The sequence below is a fragment of the Myodes glareolus genome, chromosome 7, assembly GCF_982192425.1.
Source record: "Myodes glareolus chromosome 7, mMyoGla1.1, whole genome shotgun sequence".
NCBI lineage: Eukaryota > Metazoa > Chordata > Mammalia > Rodentia > Cricetidae > Myodes > Myodes glareolus.
In genome coordinates, this window is record NC_142032.1 from 1,326,264 (window position 1) to 1,347,875 (window position 21,612).

General features: G+C 38.4%; 1 protein-coding gene across 2 annotated transcripts in view; it reads left to right on the forward strand.

The window, feature by feature from the left end:
• The first annotated feature begins 4,240 nt into the window (after positions 1-4,240).
• Fam204a (family with sequence similarity 204 member A) overlaps positions 4,241-21,612 on the forward strand; it is a 32,435-nt gene continuing 15,063 nt past the window's right edge. Inside the window, exons 1-6 of one of the 2 annotated variants that reach the window (XM_087907725.1) lie at positions 4,241-4,363; positions 10,036-10,283; positions 10,805-10,892; positions 11,015-11,045; positions 11,210-11,309; positions 19,255-19,344. In XM_087907725.1, the coding sequence (XP_087763851.1) occupies positions 4,303-4,363; positions 10,036-10,283; positions 10,805-10,892; positions 11,015-11,045; positions 11,210-11,309; positions 19,255-19,344 (618 nt within the window). In that variant the 5' untranslated portion in view covers positions 4,241-4,302. Of the gene's footprint in view, positions 4,364-4,403; positions 4,827-10,035; positions 10,284-10,804; positions 10,893-11,014; positions 11,046-11,209; positions 11,310-19,254; positions 19,345-21,612 lie in introns of those variants that run through there. The other variant, XM_087907726.1, reaches the window with a different exon arrangement.

Below are 21,612 nucleotides of genomic sequence, written 5' to 3' on the forward strand. Positions count from 1 at the left end.
ATTAAAGGTTGATATGTGTTGTTTCATCTACAGAGGTAAAGTAGGTAGCAGAATATTTTTGAAAATGAAAGTGTGCAAAAGAAAAGGGAGAGACTAACAGACTTCAGTGCGTCAAACCAGGAATGACTGGATGCTTCTGATAGAATGGGACCAGTCATGATATGTTGGTAGGGAAGAAGAGAGAAAAGAAACCAAAACCTCTTTTTCCACAAGATCCCCAGTGGTTATGTCATTATATCGGTCATCACGGATGTCTGCATGTTGACTGTTCTGCTCTGGGATTGTCAAGGAACCTCCACTAATGAGGCAGTATGAAACAGTGGAGGAAAGCAGTAACTCAGTGTCCAGTGAGTCTGTTGTCTTTGTTTGGTAGCTTTGTATGCCTTGTCCTGGTTCTGCACATCATTGTATGTGTGGCATTAGACAAGCTACTTCAACTCCTGTCTATAAGGATGATGCACCCATACCTACCTCATAGAATTGCATAAGATACTAGAGGCAAAATATAAACATACACAAATACTCCTTAAATGTCCCTCTTCTGCTGTCTTTCCCCATTAGACCTGAAGAATTTGAAAGTACTAGACATGAACAATCAGGAAAAGGTGCTTCTCTTCAGCATTTTCCAAGATTATAGAAAATTTCTTTCCTTGCGTCATATTGTTAGCTGCTGGTTCTTAAGTATATTCTTGGAAGACTTAACATTGCTTATAGATGCTTTACTCTGCAAAACGTAAAAAGAAGTTCATATAAATTGTAATTTCTCAGTCATGATGGATAGCAACACAATTATGAAATTCCGAACTCCCTGGTTTCAATTTATCTACCAAAGTCACTAGAATACCCTTTTGCAATTTTGAAAAAGAAGTACATTGTATAGAAGGAAATTAATTATTCTTTCTCAGTTTCAGCAAGAAGTATATTTATTATATGTTCAACAGAGTTGTATTTGCTTTATACAAATGAGAAATAGTTGAGAGGCTTCATTATATTCGGGGAACATTTTCATCAATCAGAGATTTAGCAGCCACCAAAAAGAATTCCATAATTAATCTTTTATATCACGAGTGTGACTTATAATCTCTACACCAAAAGTATTAAATATGACGGAAACCTGTTCATAAACCTTAATGTTCCTCAGCAAAGAAACACTGCTTTGTGTTTTTGAAGATATGAAGAATTTAAATGAAACTTACATGCTTGAAATTAGTGCCAGATGCAATACAATTCCAGCACAATTCACTAGAAGCATGGTATATTTCACTATGATTTACTAAAAAGTATTCAACAATTCTATGTTTCACTGAGATCTCAAGAATACAAGTATTTCATTCACAAAACACATGGCTTGGCAGGTTTCCAGAGTGGAAATTTTCTAGAAGGGAAGATAAATTTATTGATTAAGATAAATCAAATAACTGACATTTTTCCTTAGAAAACTTGCAAAACATAAAATGCAGAAGCTGACATTTCACAGTTTGAAGCAGAACAAAACTCTGAGATATGACTTATGTTTATTATCAGACTTCATTGGTGTCATAAATAGATATTTAAGAGTTTCAACATTAACATTGGAAAACATATATGTATTTACATACATATATAAATGTGTATATGCTAATGATTTTAAATCTTTGACTTTTTTTCATTTCTACCCAAGGTACAGTTATAGGAAGTAAATAATGAGCATTTGTGTTGGAATATGCACATAGAAATAATTCAGATACTAAACTATGTGTCACTTTTTCTACCCTATGCTATGGCTTTTCTCCTTGTCCTCTCACCATTCTGGGCACACTTCTGTCTTTAGCAGTTGTTGTGGGCTTTCCCCAAATTCATATTGAAGCCTTAAACCACAACACAGCTATATCTGGAGATGGGGCCTCTAATGAAGTAAGTTAAGTACAATCAGATCAAAAGAGTGGGTCCCTGACCTGGAACCATTAATGTCCTTATGAGGACTCCAGAGAGCTCTCCTAAACTGTGTTCCAAACAGGTCACGTGAGCTCACAGAGATAGTAGCTGCCTATAAGCCAAGAGACCATGCTAGCAGACTTTACGGTATCCAGAGTGCGAGAAATGCAGTGATGATTTAAGCTCCTCTGTCTATAGTATTTTGTTATGGCAACTCACAGCAGACTAACACGACAATTAAGTCACTCAATACCGACAATTGCAAAGCCAGTTTCATATACTTTCTTTATATTTTAAGGATTTGAGCAGAAGGAAATCCCGTTTAAAAGCCGGACAGTCTTGTTATTGGAGAGTTTCATATGAATCCTTGAATTGTTCAGCTTTGTTTTTCTCTAAATCAGGGAATGCTTGAGAGGGGAACCTCAGCCATGCAAACTTATCAAATTAGGATATATCACTACTACACAAACTTGGCCTATCTTTCATAAGATATTAGAGGTTGTATGGGTATACTAGGTGTTTAAGTAGTAGGATTAACTTTCTAATAATGTTAAATCCATTCATATTATTAAGTACAAACAAAAATTTTGTATGTCAGAATTTTTTTTTTAGTCTAGATTTTTCTGTAGCTTTGGTGCCTGTCCTGGAACTAGCTTTTGTAGACCAGGCTGGCCTAGTGCTCACAGAGATTCTCCTGCCTCTGCCTCCTGAGTACTGAGATTAAAAGCATGCACCACCACCACCCAGTCATCAGAATATTTTTAAAAAGTATTTGTTGATAAAGTTAGTAAGTGAAAATTATTTTAGGTTAAGCAATGTGTACATTGTTTGACCTACAACTGACTCTTTTCTTTGAATAACTAAATACCTTATATGGCAACCTAACTTAATAGTGCATTAGTTTTCTTATAACATATTGCTGAGTCTTAGTCAAACCATAGTAGCTGGCTTTTAGCCAGTCAATGTGACTGTTGATCAGACCATGTTTATATAAGGTAAAGGCCCAGATATGACCAACCACACTATTATATCATCTCTTTTCATATATATGTGTGTGTGTGTGTGTGTGTGTGTGGGTGTGTGTGTGTGTGTGTGTGTGTGTTTTGAGACAGGGTTTCTCTGTGTGGCTTTGGAGCCTGTCATGGAACATGCTCTAAAGACCAGACTGGCCTCGAATTCACAGAGATCAGCCTGCCTCTTGAGTGCTGTAATTAAAGGCGTGAGCCACCACTTCCCTACTTCTTTTCATTTTCTTAATCTGCAAAGATTGCTTATTCAATGGTGGAACTCTCTGAACTTTGACTGGATCATAGCTCTACTCCAGTCACGAAAATAGCTGTTTGTTCAAATAAATTCTTATTAAAGGCTTTGTATTTTGTGTGTGCATGGGCCCACAAGCGGGTTCCAGTGTTCTTGTAGAGTTCAGAAGACAACTCCCAAGCATAGTTCCTCAGTTCACCTGTCTTTTGTGCTCACTGGCCTGGAGCTGGCTGAGTAGGCTTGTCTGATTGACTAAGGAACCCCAAGAACCTGCCTGTCTGCCTCCTCAGTGCTGGGATTACACGTTTAGGCCACTACCTCCGGGTTTTAAAATATGGATTCTGGGGATGGAATGAACTCAGGTCCTCCTGCTTGCTAGGCAAGTTTTTCACTGACTGAGCTATCTCTCTAGCCCTGTATTTTCTCAAATAACCACCACAAGAAAATAGGAACATATACTTAATCTGATTACAGAACATTACTTCAGAAAACGGAAGCATTTCTAAATCGGTCTTAAACTAATGTCTGTCTCCATGCCTGGTTTTATTGTCTTCACACGGTGATATTTTCTGATCTTTTCATCATTTATATGCCTCCAAGCCCATCATCAGGACCCATACACTCTAACAACTCAGTAAACAAACTTCAGACCAGGGATGCTGAAGCTAGATTCAGGCAACCAGATGGTGTGTGCCTGGAGAACAGGAATCGGATTGAGGATTACAGGAGGCCTGGAACACAGAGAACACTATACTATACACAGAAAACAAAGGGGGCGGACGAGGAAGCGAAGGAAAGAAAAGGGATTGATTATAGCAAACCCTGGAGACACCATCTACCACAATTTTTGATTGAACTCAAGAAAGCGTCGAGGTCAGCACTTTTCTCAGCAAGATTCACCAGCACAGGTGGAGTGAGGAAAGAACAAAACTTTTCCAAAAACAAAACCAAAAACCGAAACTAAACTCTGATGGGTCAAAGGAGAAAGACAGTGAGGAAAGAGAGGGGAAAAAAAACAAACAAAAACACAGTCTCCTCCTGGCAGACGAGCCTAGGCAAGCCCGGCTGTTGCCTAGGCGACCGCAGAGCCAGAATGGCCGTAGCCTATTGGCTGAGCCGCTTCAGCCAATGAGAAGGCACGATGTTGCCGGGGTTCTAAGATGGCTGCTGAGCCCCTGCTTCACTGCCGGTAAGTTAGGCTTCGCGCGGCTCGAGTAGGCGGCCGGCTTCGTGGCGGGCGAGCCTGTCGGGCTTGGGTTCGGGGCAGGGAAGGCCGCGGAGGAGTCTGAGCAGCCTGGCCTTGCAGCTCCTCGGCGGGGACACCGGAGCGGGCTGGGAGAACTCGGCTCCGCCGGACGCCGCTCGGCCCCGAGTGGGCTCGTGAGGTGGCGAGAGGGGGTTCTTGTCCCATCCCAGGCCGAGCGAGGAGGAGCAGGCTCGTGGGTGCGTTCGGCTGCGTCGGGGAGAGCGGCTTCTGCTGATGAGTGTGGCGAACTCCTCGATGCCCGGGTCGGCGCCCCGGCGGGCATTCTGACGCCGCTCGACATCCCAAGGTGGCGCGACCCTCAGTGCCACCAGAACCGCAGAGTTTCAGGTTGTCAGCGGGGAAAGCTGCACTGTTTTAGAGCCACCTTGGTGCGGTCTTGAACTTCGTAAGTATTTGCACGGTGGCGAGCATTTCATACAAGGTAGAGAGGCTCGTCTCGGGTAGGCGCGGGGGGGGGGGGTAGTTTCCGTGTCTTGTCTGTAAACAAACATTGTCTTCATTCAAACTCACCCACTCCTGAAAAGAGAGTACAACAACAAAAAGAAATACCGCTAAGTAAATAGTTTATGTGAAATAAATCCGAACTCAGGCCCGCGTGTTTTCTTTCTGTGCTGTTTTGAGAAAAAAGAGCACATTTTCTAGCAATAAATAAGACCTTTACATTAATGTTGATCTTTTAAGCCCAAAAGTACGTTAGTTAACTAATTCCAAAGTTCATGAATTAATTAAGTACTTTATTATGATCTTACAGGTTAGACTATGGTGATTATAATTATTTTACAAATAAGATTAAATTTAGATGTCCGTGATTATTTAAAATTGAAGACACAGTTTGTCATAAAATATGGTCATTTGATGAAAATGCTGTCTAAGTCCTGGCATATTAGAGACAGGAAATGCTTATCCATTGAGATGTTCAGATTTTTATATTTTGGGTATTGCTTGTAAGTAGTTGGGTGGTCTAGAAAATACATTTCTGGGATTTCTATATGTGACTCTCTGTATGTTACTTGCTTTAATATCTTGCCTGGTTTTTCATACGTAAAAAGTGCAGAAAAAAATTATTAGTAAATTTTAGCAGTCTTATAATTACAGCCTAGAGCCATTGTTTTGGCCCATCTCCCAAATCTTTGTCCCAAGAATACTTTTGCCCTCTAAAAGTTCATAATTGACTCCACTTTTGTAAAATAAGTGGATCTCAGTGATTTAGGGCAGATGTTAAAAGGGTTGGTGTTAATTTCTAATGAGTGTCGTGATGAGGATTAATGCCTGCCTCTTGGTTTGTGTGCCATGTGGGACATGGCATGCTTTGTTTTTTTCCCTACTGCTTTGTGTCTTTTGTTGTAACTGGGTGTCTGGTCCCTTTTCAGTGGCCTGGGTGCACAGCCTCTAAAAGCTGGTAACCTTGAGTTGAGGAGAGAAACTGCATTTACTGACTACATACATGTCATGATGTAAACTAGATTCACATCAAAGAGCGAGGCTGTTCTGGGCATCTGGGACACTCACAGTATTAAGACGATAAACATTTCAAAGGTGTGAGACATCTCCGTGGTAACTGATGACACTCTCATTTTAAAGCTTAGTTAGGATGGAGACCCAGGCTGGAAGTCATCTGAGTTCCAAGCCTATTCTTGCTCTTGTAACTAGTGTTCTCCAGGTCTAACACAAGCTTGAACTTTTGTTATTGAGATTTGGTATCGCTATGGTTTCTGTATTTTGAGAGATGATATTTACTAAACCTTTTTTTCATATTTTATAAAAATGAGGTTGTATAGTCAACTTCTCTGGTTAACAATTGAAGGATAACGCTTCACTGGATTTAAGTCTTCTTACCTAGTGGTAGATGATACCGTGCTACCAGGAGGAAAATAAATAATTTTGATTTTAAAAAAATACTGATAATTAGCTTAGTGAGTTCCAGTGCATTCGTTATAAAACTTTGTAAAAAAAAAAAAAAGGAAGAAAGAAAGAAAGAAAGAAAGAAAAAGAAACAAACCCACAGATTACCAGCCACCAAACCACTTTGTTTTAAGTGCATTGTTTTCTGCCAATGTGTGCTCAATATGGCTATGGTTGTTTATTGAGGGTGAAAGAAAGCCCCTTTTATTTAGACTTAGAACAGTGCAGAAATTCATTCAGGTCATAGTAAATGATGTTTGCCCAAAACTAAAAGATGTGTCTCATGTTGTACACAAAATTGTTTGTAGGATGGAATAAATCATAACCGCAGTGGTGATGAGTATATGGAATGAAGGTGATGTTTGAAACTTTAGAGAAAAGGGGAATTATGGCTCTTTGACATCTTCCTTGGTACTATCATGACTAGATTAAATATTATTGAGTTACAGGCTAAAAATTGAAAGCTTACAAATTAATTCATTGGCTGTGCTATGGGCCTGGCTATAATCTACATAAAAGAATTTACTTTCTTTCTGTTTGTCTGTTATTTCACATGTTTTGAGATTAGACGAGTGAATTTTCTCAGAGACTAATTTAGGATTTTCTCCCTTAAAATAAAGATATACACCCTGAAAAGAATGAAAGAGACAGTTCATAGAAATAAAGAATCTCCCCTCAAAGAAGCCCAGCAGGAGTAGCAGGAGGCCAGGGAACCATATGAGTGACACACATTGATGGAAGTAGCCTCTCCATATTGGCTGCTGTACATTGAGCTGCTGCTTAATGGACGGCTCCATTTTGCAGACTCTACCAGCAGTTACCTGAGTTTATCAGCAGAAACCTGAATCTCCCTTACATCTGTTTATGTTTTCTTTTTGTTTTGTGCCACCTGCCAATATCACAGGTAACTGATGTGTGGCTTAAGATTTTAAAGTAGTAAATTTTAAAAAAATGTACTTTATTTGAAATTTTTGTTTTGGATTTGGAGGTTCTTTGAACTTTTCTTTCTTCAGGTACATTTAGCAAACTATCGAGCTAGGAAAATACCATATTGAGGACAATTTTGGAAGCCATATCAGGCGTAGATAAAGTAATTTTGAAAAATGGTCAAAAGGCCATGAAAACTGGATAGCTGTCTGAAACCCTACAAGGAAATGCATAACTTTTGTAGGGTAACTGAGACTGCTCTCTGTGTGGAAGCACATATGAATGCCCAGCATGTAGATTGGGAAACTCCAGACACACTAAAACAGACCTCTCCTTGTAGGGGGCACATGCTGTCTATGTCCAGACTGAGTGACATTTCCTTGCCATGGTGTTAGCCTCGCTCTGTGAGGCTATAGATTTTATCCTCTTTTGTGTACTTTTGTTCCCAAACTCTTAGAGAATATCTAGCATGCAGTAGAAAATGCCATGGGCGTACTTTCTACAGTAAGCCCCCAAGCATGCTTTAAAAAATGTCTGAAATTTGTTACAGTTTCAGTATCCTCTTACAGATAATGAACCTAAAGATGTTTTGGAGGCTGTTACTACTCCACTCTCCCTAGTGGCATATTTTACCGAATATATCAGGAATCCCTTTATTTCATCTTTTAAAATCTACACACCAAGTTCAGGAGTAGATGCAGGTTTATAAGGCTGAACATGTATAACTTGGGGTCTTTACTTGGAGTTGAATGTAAATTCTGGATAGAAAATTATACACATGGTTAGAGAAGACCTTTATCAGTAAATCACATTCATATTTGAGTTCCATTAATGGCCTGGTAATCTGCCTCTTGTTTTATTGCCCTATTTAGAAGCCAAATGCCAGGTTTATTTTTAGAAGCTTCATGTCAGGCTGTGGAGATCAGGGAGGAACATGATTTATATCAGTTGATAAATGAAGCACCACAAATATCAGAAAATTCAGAGCTGTCTTACAAGTTCTTCTATCTATATTAGGAGTGATAAAAATGTATTTCATGGCCACAGAAATAATAGCAAGAACCAATGAACATTTGTATTTTGATGCATAGTTCAAGCTTATTTAAAAAAAAAAGATTATCAGCACCAAACATTCATTTTGTCCCTAGAACCTTCTGAACTCAACGCTCTTGAGTGTTGTATCTCATTTAATGCTCAGGCTAATCAGTGTAATTATCCTGTGCTATAGGTGAAGAAACTGAGGGTCAGAGTTGTTAAGTGATTTTCTTCTGCTTCTAGTGGAACTGGAATCAGGAGTCTAGTTGGGGTCCTCTTAAAAAGCCAAGAGAATGTTTTAGAAAATCAGGTACTGGTAAACCTGGCCTAAAAAAAAGCACAAACATAACCCTTTTTCTTTAAATCTGAGAGGAGGTCCTTACAAGAAAGCAGAAATATGTAATTGAGATTAATGCAAAGATCCTTGATACCTGTGACCTGAAAAGAATGGGGTTGGTTTTCTTGCTATATTAATTGCAAAATAGGGCAGGACTTTCAGCAAGACAGCTTTCTGTTCTTCTTTTCCTTCTGAGTAATGATGAATCTTGAGAGATGTAACTGTTTTTGGATTCAGTTGTATGAAAACATAGTCTGTAGTATGGAAATCAAATGAAATTTTCATAATCTTGGGAATGATTACACTAATTCTAAAAGTCATTTTCATGAAACTTGATGATTATACCAGTGGGTTATACAGATATTGTTGAATACTGTACTGAGCTTTTGTTTCCCAAGCACATTGTATTATTAGTCAAAGAAGCTGTATGCTTGTTAAGTTTTAGAATTATATTTCATTTGGTTTATTTTAGCAGTGTAAAATTTAAAACTGGGGTATCTTTTCCACCTTCCACACCTTTTACTTACTGGTAATTTTTTACACTTGTTTATTCTGTGTATGGATGTGCTTGCACACACACAGGTGGAGGTTAGAGGACATCTTACAGGAGCTGTTTTTCACCCACCATGTATAGGTGAAACTCAGGTCATCGGGTTTGGTGGCAAATACCTTTACTTTCTGAGCCATCTTGCTGCCCATCTACTGCATCCTTTAAACATATGTATGCAACTTAAAGTTTTTTTTCTTTAATTGATAACTTGATTCTTAGACAGTAAGCCTTTTGAAAGTTAAATGTGCTTCATATAGACGATGCGTCCACCCATTTTGTTCCTTAATGAGTACTATGTGAAGCACGGTATTTTAAGCCTTAAGCTAACTGTGATGTTTCATACGTATATATAATCACAGCACTTAGGAGGCTGAAGCAGGAGGAACTTTGGTAGTTCAAGACCAGCTTGGGCTCCAGAGTAAGGTCCTGTCTCAATAAAAGAACAACAAAACAAAGTAAAATTAAAAAAAATACATTGTTTTAAATTCCTGAAGAGTGTGTTGTTAAGTGTTTGACATTCTTGAGCCGTGTGTGCTTTACTATGTTTCATGTAGGCAGAATAACCCATACTTTAGAGAATCAGTATTCTGCTTTGTCCGATGGTGGATGTTGTAACATACTTAAACTGTTAAATAATTTTAAAACTTTTTTTTCAACTTAACACAACTGATTTTAGCTCTTTTATATGGAGGCTTCATTTCATTTTAGATTTTAAAGTTTAAAGTGACTGTTCCTCAACCATTGGTAGACATACTGGTCTCCTGGGATATCTGTTATGGGCTTTAAAATAGTTTCTGTGGCTACTATTTGAGTTTGAAGTCATTTTTCCCTTTCTCCTTCTAGAAGAAAAGATGTGGAGTGGGCTGTTACCTCCTGGGCTAACTGAAAGCGATGTTGAGTCAGATTCTGAAGATGAAGCCGCACTAGAGAATCCAGAACTTCCAGAATTTAATTTACAGAAAGATGGAAAGACTGACAGCAGTAGGAAGCCAAGAATGTCAGATTTCCCAGCAGGCAAGCCAATGGAAACAGAGGCTGATGCAAATGCATATGAGAAGTGTCCTTCTGGAATTCCCTTGGACATGTGGAATGTAGGTTTCCTTTGCATTGTCAGGAAAGCGCATGCTTCCAGAATTCCCTGAACATGTGGAGTGTAGGCTTCCTCTGTGTTAGGAAAGTGTGCATGTGTCCATGTGTTGTGTGTCAGAGCATGTTGTGAGCAGACAGCAGAGGGGCTCATGATACTTGTTGTTTATTTAGCCGTTTGGATACTCTGATTCTAGTTTTATTTTACATAAGTAGAAGGAAAATGTCGTAGGATTATCTGCTTTACTTTACCTAACATGGTAAATGAATTTATTTCTTTTTTCTTCATTTAATTGTAAATCATTTAGTGTCATTCTCTGTTATCAAACAGCTTGTGTTAAAACCAGTGAATATCCCAATTCACCTGAGTTGTGAGGACTGGAGTATGTATCTCAAGAGCAAAATTCCTTAGTTGGTGACTTTAGAAATGGCAGAACATAAGGGTTTTACTTAACACATTTTTCATTGTTAAAATGTATGCTAATCTCTAGCACACACCCATACTATTTTTTTTCTTTTTACATAGAAATTTCAAGAATTGCATAAAAGACATTCTGAACAGAAAAATTCAACATCAAGATTCAAACAGAAAAAAAGAAAACGCTCCAAAAAAGGTGGTTATTTTTAAATTTAGATTGTTAGTTGTACTAACTCTAAATTGACTAATTGAGATAATTTCTTAAAACATGATTTTGAAATAATAGCTGAATAATTAAGTGTTCTAAATTCATTTTAGGCAAATTGAAGAATGAAAATGAATCTCACAGGTGGGTGGAATTCAGCAGTGTTTTGGAACTTTCTAGATTGCTGTACTACTTACCTTGATAATGATTAAACATGGAAAGTAGTCATTGAAGTGTAATTATTGCAACTAGTTATAAATAGTCAAAGCATAAAGAGTTATAATTCATCTTAATTTATCTTCTTGCAGTGAACAGTCCTCAAGTGAAACACAGTGGAAGGAGCTTACTCAGTATTTTGGAGCCAATGATAGATTTGAACCACCAGTTAAGCAGAAAAAAGTTGAGAAAGTAAGATCCATCTTATTATTTATATATTATTCCATCATATATTAGCTAGCAGGATGCATTTGCAATTAACCTTGCCTAAGATACTAGTTCATTAATTTATATAATTAGAAACAAAATATATTACTGCACTTGAAAAAGATGCTTGATAAACAAGTGGATACCTAGTTTAAAACTCTTCAGAAGAGTAAGTTGTGAAAGGATTATTGTGAGGGCCTCACTCCTTTTGCCTTGGGTGAAGAAAGCTGTTCTTGTAAGAGGCCCTCTCACTGAGACCTGAAGGGTGGTGAAAGGCTGATAACATAAATAATGGTCACTAGGAGACTACAGGTAAAGACCCTAAAGGAGGGGTTAATGTGAGAACTTTTTGGTTTTTGGTGAGAAGGTTAGACTGGTTGGAATGGAGTCAGTGAGGAAGAGTGTAGCTCAAGACTCATGATAATCTTACAGAACTGCCCAAACTGGGTGGCCTTGGAGCAGGTAGGAAATGGACTTTATTTACAGTGCACTTGGCTTTTAAGAGTGACAGGATCTTACTTAAGTTTAAAGATTCCCTGACTGTTGGCATGGAGATTAGATGGTGATGTAGCAAAAGTAATCAGAAAACAGCAGACTAGGCACAGGATAATGGTCCGTTGACTGACAGTGGTGTTGATGAAGATGGAAAAAAATGTGTGAGTGCTTTGATGTTTTAATGTGAAGGTAGAATTGTCATGTTTTTCCTCAAGTGAGTTAGAAAATTGAGAAAAATCAGGAAGAGAAAAGATTGAGAGTAGACCTATTCACAATTCAATTTGGGGCATAAGTGTTAATCAGAAAACAAGAAAGGAGTAAATAATTGCTATAGTATGAGGTGGGGACTCAGAGCAGTGTCTGAGCCTGAGGTATTATTTATAGTTGTTACTCTTTAGAAATTAGAAAAGGCCTTGAAGGAATAACACACATATTCATGGTGAGGGTGGCCAGTGGTGTTGGGAGAGTCTAAGCTAATGAGAATCCTTTGTTCTGAGGTAGGGTTAGAGGCCTATGGGGGCACGTGGGACCTGTGTGTCTTGTGCTTCCTTAAGGAGATACCAGATACCGTTACATGGGTCACTGCTGAGTACTATATTCCTAGAGACCTTTGCTGTTTTCTGATTGGTTGGTATTTCTCATGAAGAACCTCTTATGTTAAATTCTTAATTAGGTGATGATATTTCACTGAGAAGATTGTAAATTAAGGGCCTATCACAACAAATTTTGTATGTGTTGTGTTTGGAGTTTTGTTCTGTTTGAGATGAGAGGTCTGGTTATGTTGCCCAGGCTAGTATTGAACTCCTGATCACAATCATGTGATCCTATTGATTCAGTCTGTGTCTGGGATTATAGTCACAGCATCCTTCAAGTGGCTTTTTCTCTCCAGTTTTGCAAAGAATTAATTCCAAAATAGTCCCTATTATACCACATACCTGGCCCTGGGTTCATTTTCTGCACCTACTACTGGGCGGTAACCTTTAAGCAGATACAGAAATAATGCATTTCCCACAAAGCCCAGTGGTAGAGTAAAATCTGAGACATAAGACATTGCTTTGATGCTTCTGGGGGTTCACTGTGATAGGTAGTGCATTTCTGGACATGTTTTTGTCTTGATCTTGACTCTTGGTTCATTTGTGCAGGGAGCAGTCGTGTGACTTTGATTTAAGCTGCTCTTGACTGCCAAACCTGCCCTTCAGCAGGGGGGAAGATCTTGTTAAATGCCCTGAGACATGGGGCATCTCTGGTAGACCTGCTGAGCGGTTCTTAACCTGAGAGTCGAATGACCCTTTCATAGGTTTTGCCTAGAACCGTCAGAAAACACAGATAGTTTACATTATAATTCATAACAGTAGCAAATTTTCAATTATGAAGTGGCAATGAAAGTAATTTTATGGTTGGGGGTCACCACAACATGAAGAACTGTATTAAAGAGTTGTAGCATAAGGAAGATTGAGAACCACTGGACTAGATCCTTCAGTGCATGAATGATTGTTAGTTTAATTCTTTTTAAACATACGAATTAAATGGCCTTTGATTTTTCAGTTATGTGCAATATTTACTGTCTTTCATATTGGTATTGACTTCAGAGTATCTAATTGATAAGAGACAGTAAAGTCATGAAATGAAATTTGAAAACATTCTAAAAAGCAGAGATTGAGAGAATATATTTTTTTACAACTTACTAGAATCCTATTGTTACCCTATTGTTTGAAGTTGTACAGTCTAAATTTTGGCTAGATACTTCTAGCTCTTAAGAAGTTACAAGGGTTGTTCATAGTATCATTTGAAGAACTCCATCTTGAGACCTAGCACCTTGTCTCACCATGCATTTCATGCATCCTAGAGAAACCAGAACAGAAACCAGAACAGCAGTTAAAAGTGTGAACTCTATTTAAGAGGAATTGCTGTGAGCCTGACTAGTCAAAGGTGCATTCATTTGGAAAGTTTGGGCTTTTTTCCTGCAGATATTGCCCTGCATGAATGGTGAGGAAAGTTATGGGTCTTCCAATCAAGGAAACTGTTGTTGGCCAGACTTCTATTTTGCCAGCACTTATTAGTCTACAAGTAAATGCAAGCATGAAAGGAGAGAAAGGGTTTAGGAAAGCTGAGTTATTTCAGCTTCTCTTGGGAGGTGAGTATGATCGCACGCAGGCAGTTCTGCACCCACTTTCTCGGGTGGGGTCACGGTTTTTACATGATGCTCCTTTTGCTGTCCTGCCGAGATCGTACTGTGAGTCCAGCAAAGCAAATAAACTTTAAAAAGGCAAAAGCAAAATGGCCACATTGGAGACACTGGTAAAAGCTATGAATAACTGTAAGTCCAGCAGATAGTTAGGGATCTGGTAGCAGTATGTAGACACGTGGTGCAGTGTAAACAAATATGGATTTCCAGTCTAGCATTTTATTCTCTGGAGCAGAGGCTGATCTGTCCCAATATCAGAAAGTCTTTATTTGGTTTTCGCTCAACCCTCAAGAACAGTAAAGCAAAACAAAACTTCTTAATCTTATGTCTATCACACCCCCTCCCTTTGGAGTCCTGCCAAACAAAAATCTTAGCCCAGAATGTGTATTACAACACTGCTGTCACCTGCCTGCCAGACAGTGCAGAGAGGCTTGTATTTTTATTTTTAAATATAGTCTTCCTAATTAATGTTCAACACTGTTTTAAGTTGCTCATTGTATTAAATGCAGATATCATTGTGTTTCTGGCAGCAGTTAATGGGGCTTGTTAGTAACTCTGTAATCATAACATAATTATTTTTAATCTATGGGAATTTCTTCATAATAAATTTTTCCCTTTAATTTCACTATAAATATCTCAAGTATTCTGTAGTTGACTCAGTTTTATTGAAGTAGTAGTCCTGGGTATGTCAAATGGACACTTTTGGTATGAAAACTACAGGTACTTTTATTATTTTTTAGAATCACTGTCCTTGATGTTTGTATAAAGTTGTTCAACTGCTGTTGCATAGAATATCTTTTTCACACTTGTTCTTTTTTGTGATAGAGTACTTTTTCCATCTAGACTATGTGGAACTCTAGTATATAGATCACATCAAAGCCAGTGCCTTGAGTGTGTTGGGAGGGTGGTACAGAGGGGAGAAACCATCAATCATGGTGATCTCTGTAGGGAGGGCCAGTGTTAGTCTCCTGATGTATTTGCATTAAAAAACAAACAACAGATAAGTTTAAAGTGAGGCTTTAAGCTCAAGTCATTTGGTTGTCATTCTGAATTTTTCTAAATTAATAGTTTTTAATTTCTCTAAATTTTGTATGATTTATGTATAATATTTAACTTATGTTTGTAGTTAAATGTTGTTCCCTCCTCTCCTTTATGGAGAAGTTGCCTCGTTTTACTCCTAGATATTTAAATTATACCATAATTAAGCAAACTCCCATAGCTATTTTATTTTCCTTTAAAGATTGAATATATTATCCAAATAAACATTTAGCATTGAGATTTGTGGAGAAATATATTGTGATGCTGTTGGCCCATGGAGTCCACACCTCTTTGTTGTGCCGTCTTGACACCTGTAGGACAGCTTTGTTGATTAGAGGTCAATTGTTGTCTTATGGGAACCTGTTACATAGGTGCCCTTAGGTAAAATTTCCGCTTGTGGGTAAATTGCCATTCCTATGCATACCTGTTCTCTGAGATATATTTTATGATTAATTCTCACTTAAGTAAAAAGTGTGAAGAGTATACCAAGGCACTGTTACTATCAATATGAGCCTTCAGCTCCTGTTGGTCTTCTGGTGTGGAAGATCCTGTGTAAATCAGAAGCTACTTTAGGACCTGTCTGAAAAATCTTAAAAAGCTTGGATACTTAAATCTTGTTTGATGAGACAATTTACTGACCCAGAGTCAAATTTTTGATACTTGTATCTAAGCCCCCAAAGAAGTGTGGTGAGGTGTGTAACCTCTCCTGGAAGTCACCTGATGTTAGAGATAGAAGAACCAATAACACCACTGGGTGGTTACTGTAATCTAAATATTAGCTAAATAGTTCACATGTATTTTCTTGACCCTCATCATCACTTTGTAGTGAACATGGCTTTACATTTACTTGACCTTAATGAGAGAACTTCTGCCATAGAAGTTTAGAGACCCTCCCCAGATTGCTCAATTCTTGGGTGGAAGTTCTAGTTCATTTCACTTTTTCAGTAGAGCTTTTGGCAGAATGATATCTTCTTATGTTGTTAAGCGTGTTTATAATACAAGAATTTTGAATGTCTCTAAATACAAAATAGAATAGAAATAAAATATTTTCAGTGCTAGGCATCTTACATAGATTATGCCTGTAAACTCAGTACTCTGGAGGTTGAGGCCTGAGAAGTACCATAAGCTCCCAGCCAGCCTGGGGGTACAGCGTGAGACCCTGTCTCAATGAAATTGAGAAGAAGAGAAAGACAAAAGCATTTTATGAAAGAAGAAAGCAAACTCACTGTGTAGACCAGGCTGGCCTTGAACTCACAGAGCTCTGCCTGCCTCTGCTACCCTTTGCTGGGATTAAAGGCATGTGCCACCATGACCTTCAAGGACCCTGAACTTCTGATCCTCCCGTTTTCATCTCCCAAATGCTGGGATTACAAGTGTGTGCCATCACTACTCCAGATTTAGTGCAGTGCTAGGGATTAAACCCAGGGTTTCCTGTATTTTAGGCAATACTACTAAGGGATGCTCCCATTCTGATTTAATTTTAGAGAGAAACTTAACCTTATGTTTAAGCTCAGCAGTTCATAGGAGTTTCTGGGATAGGAGAGTTTTCCCTTCCCTTTGTGATATTCAGTGCTGAGCTGTAGCTCTTTGTACCAGAGGGACATTAACAAGTTGATTCAGTAGAATGCTTCAATAGGTGGAGGTAATTTGGGTCTAAGAATCTTTGGGTTACTCTGGACACTGTATACAGGAAGGCAGCACCCAGCCTTTACAATCTCAAGAGCCTAGGTAATTGAAAGGAGCACAGCTGCTTTGTGTAACCTACATGTCTGAAGAGAGGATTAGTGGACAGGTTTCTAAGGTGAAAGAGTGGAGCTTGTCTAGGTGATTGTATGGGTAAATACTGAATTGAGGTATCTGGCTACCTCAGTCCTTGTGATATAAGAAAATTGAATTTGATATTAATGTTTACTTCATCTGTCTCAGAGGCATTTTGAGGAAATCTCTTGTTCTGCAAAGGGAGTATAGACTATTGTTTTAGCATTTTGTAAATAAATAGCCTCATTTCCATTATAGATTAAATATGAAGTTCTAAATGGAGAATATAAACTTCTAATTGTACTACACTCTGGGAGCTCAAGATAAAGATACCCTTGAGCCCCGAAGAAATACAGAAACCAGAAGTATCAAATCCTCTGGAACTGGAATTCCAGATGGTTGTGAGGCACCCGATGCTGGTGCTGGGGTCTGAGCTCGGATCCACTAGAACGGCAGCAGTGTTCCTATCTCTGAGCCATTGGTCTCTAGCTCCAAGAAATACATTTTTATTTGTTGGACATAAATTTGTATAAATAAGCATGACAATATGTTACCCCTTTTAGACTGAAAAGGTATTATTTCTACAGTGTTACTCTTATGGAATTCTTACCTGGGGCTACCAGTGTGGTTGAGTTACTTCAGTATTAATGCAGACGTGGTTTATTGTATTGCGACGTTCAGTGCAGTAGGATAGACTGAGTGAGTGCCTCCTGTGTGCAAGGAACTGGGTGGGATTTTGGAATACTAAAAAGATGGGAAAGGTTGTTTGTTTGTTTGTTTGTTTGTTTTTAAAGGGAAGTGTGTCAGAAGCAGTAGGAACATTAAGAAGATGGCACTTGTGGCCAGAGATTATGAATTATAGCAATGCCATAGATGAGGCTAAGAGTTATGTAGATAAACCTGGTAGCCAGGTAGTTTTATCTGCATTCTGGCAAATGATCCTTAGCTTAGCTTTTCATGAACCCAAATAATAGACTTTTGATAAGTGTATGGTGAGTCCTACTTATTATTATTATTAGATATTATTAGACATTATTCTAAATGTCTCATGACATTTAGAATTTTGATTTCTTGAAGTATTTTTATAAATTAAAACATTTGCATAGTAGATTTGCACATTGGCAGGTCAGAGCTGGTATGTAGATCTCAGCTGGAGTGGCACAGGCACAGAGTTAGGCTCCCTAAAAATGAAAATGGGTTGGGAATCAGGTTGTTTGCACCAGCCTGAGAACAAGTTCTGCAGACGGACAAGGCAGGGAAGTTTCTGGAAATCATACAAGAGTAGAAAATGGCATTAGAATCATACGGCCTATGGTGAGAGATAACGTAGGGTAGTTAGTTGAATGAGGGTCTTCAGCTGCTATGGAAAGCAGGTTGACTACCCCGGTCCTCAGATGGGATTGTGATACAGGAGTCTCTTTATGTCAGACATCCAGGGAGGTGCTCCGTGGCCTCTGCTTCCAGTTTGTTGTTTTTTGGTGAATTATGTTGTAGTTTATAAAGTCTTCATTTCAACATCAGTACAGGAACAAAATCCCTCTGTTGACTGCTGTGATCTGGTGGTGGATGAGATTTTCTTAACACTTTTGTTGTTATATAAGGAGGAGGAAGTTTGTATGAGGTCCAAGATTCACTGCGTTGAAATGAAGGGATAGGAGGCAGTTGTTAGAATAAAATTGTCTTTCAAGAAGTACATTCTAGACCACTTAAATGTTTTATGTTCTGAAGTAATATTTCACAACCAGACCTTGTTTATATCAGGGTGTCTTTTGATAAACCTTACCTAGTTTGGTGATTCCATGACCTTTAAATTTTTGATTTCTTGAAGCAGTTTTAGTGGGAAGATAATAAAATAATTGTTATTTCTTGCTTTCTTCTCTGTGTAGTTGGCATAATAGTCCTATTTGCAGATGGCGAGAAACTTGGGAGTGAGAGTGTTGAGATGTGGGAATGGGCTGTAGATGAGAACTCAGACTTGTGCAAGCTGAGTGTGGGATGACTTTACAACTCACAGACGGATGTCAGCCAAGTTGAGCAATTTATGACTGTTTCTACCTCTCACAAACAAGCTAGCATTGAATGGAGCTGTTATAAGGATGCAAATGACAGCTTTAGTAGTATAAGCCCCCAGGTTCTACCATGTGGTAAGAGCTTTATAATTTTAAACCATTGCTGTAATTAGCTTTGCTGTTATTAGGGAATAGCAGTCTTTTGTTCTACACCCCCCATCTGAATTTGCATCTTCTTTTTATTGTTACCTTGAGAAATTAGGGACCTTGACTAGTCACTGAATGTTTCAGAAATGTTTTATCGATCAATTGAAATTGATGCAAGCCTTTATAGGGTTATTGAGAGGACTGAATGGATGTTGCACACTGTGACATAGTCTTAGTTAGCAAATGATTGACTTTCTTTCCTGCCCATAATTTATTTTGTTTTTTTCTTTCTTTCTAGTCAGGCCTTGAAAAGAGGATAGACCAGGCTGTGGAGGAATGGGATGTTGAGAAGGCTGAAGAGCTCAGCAACCAGCTAGCTACTCGAGAGGTAAGTCAGACTGACTCTGATTTTCTTCCTGCCCTTCTTTTTTTCTCCCTTCCTACTGTTTGTTTTGAAATGATAGGTTTTGTGCTGACGTTAATGCTTTAAATTTATTCTGGTCTAAAATGTAGACTGGAAATTATGCATAATTGATAATTTTTTGTTTTGTTTTGTTCCAATACAGGGATTCTCTGTAGCGTAATTGATATTTGACCCTAGTTTTACCTGGCTTCAGCAGGGTTTTTGTTTGTTTGTTTGTTTGTTTGCTTTGTTTTGTTTTTTGCTTTATTTTGTTTGAGCTTGGTGTTGTTTTCAGGTGTGCTTAGAAGAGCACCTTCATTTTCCTTTTGTGTCTAGCTCAGTTGATCCTCACTGAGGACAACTGTGCTCTGCAATCACACCCTGCAGCCTTTTCTTAGTCTTTAAAAATAATTGGTCACATTAAATATTCTGTGTATAACGTTTATACATGTGTTATTGGCTAATATAAAAGAAATTTCAGAGTCATGGATATTAAGGGTATTAGGTAGAAATAGCAAAAATGACAATTATATAGCTTTGAAAAAAAAAACAAAAAATAAGTTGACATTTTAATCTGGATGTGGTGGTTCTTGCTTGTAATGCAAGCATTGGGAAGCTGAGGCAAAAAGATTACTCTGATTTCAAGGCCAGCGTAGGTTACAGTGTGAGACCCTATTTCAAACAAAACAGACTCTGACATTTTATAAATTGTTCTATTGTAAAGTATAGTAGAATTTATGCTCGTAGATGCTTTGAGTGTGTAAATGAGTTACATCAAAGACACTTAAAGTGCTGTGCAGTCTTGCACTACCCATCTGCAGATTTTTTTGCAAAACTGAAACTCTGCAACTTAAACCATTACTCTGCAATTTCCTCTTCACCCTGCTTTGACAGCATGCTGCTTTGCCTCTGCACTCAGTTGCTATAGCTGCTTTATGTAAGCCATATGCTTATGCTTATGGCTTAAGTTCTTTAGTGATCACTGTGTTATAGTGTATGTCAGAATTTTCTTCCATTTCACACTGATTGATACTCTTTCTCATTTGGGGTACTCATGCCATTGTCTGTACATTGAATTGCTGGGGTAGACAGTGCTCCCACAGTTTGACTGTTGTGAACCATGCTGCTGTAAATATGAGTGTACTAGCATCTGTGTGAATCCTTGTTTGAACTTCCTTTATATATATCCAGAAATAGAATTGCTACATTATTTAAGAAAAAAATAAATGCATGTCAGGCATTTGATATGATTTTAATTTGTGAGGGTTCTATGACTCAACATAACCATCAAAGCTTTAATACGGTTACCTTGTAGTTGAGCTATGAAATACACTTGTTTGCTTTTTCTTTAAAAGGTATTCTGCTCTTCCCATCTTCTAATACTCCTTATGCTTACAGTTTGATAATTTTTTTTATAAAAGAGTGCCGTATTTTGATTAAATGTAGCGCTTGTTAGATATAATAGTATTTCATTACAATTTCGAAGGGGAAAGATAAAGTTCATTTAATAAAATGAACTCGAAGATATGTTAAATTGTGCCCCAAGTTCAGTCGGATTTCCTGTTACCTGTTGGTTATCTGTGGCTTCTTCAGTGTGAGTAACATCCCTGTATGTCAATCTGTGCTACCAATTAGTGACTGTCATCTTCAGGTTTTGACAGGGTGGCCATAGAAACAGGGAATGGTGGAGGAGAACTGCTTGTGGGCTTGGACGGGACCTCAGGGGTTAGATGTCTGTCCCAACTCTAAGGATTTAGGTAGAGGAGGACGTCAGGATGGGACTAGGGAAGAGTAGGATCTAGGGACACTTTCGGGAACTGAAAAACACATAGGGCAGTAGTAGCCAATCAGTGGGTTGAACTCTTCTCAGGTTGTGGGAGTAGAAGCTCGTGGCAGCTTAGTGTGGATCAGGAATGAAACCTTTGAGGGAGCTGGTGCTTAACTGTATCTCTACTGAGGAAGTAGTTCACCCTGTGCTACTTGTTGACGAGGTGCCTTTTGAATGGTTTGAAAGGTTTCAGGGCTGTTTTGTATTGGTTTGAATGCTGGTCTGGGTTTGGTGGAGAGTAGTAGTAAAGCCCAAGATCCAACTTAAGAAAAGCCAGCAGGACTATAGTGTGCAGTCGGTCGCTTGCTGATTTTTAGAAATGCTGTGTCTGTCTTTTTTGCACTCTACAGGATTAAGGACTCAAACTGGTACTCTTGCCTTTTTCATCCATTCTTCTTTTGGAGGACCCGGGCATTGTGTCTGTG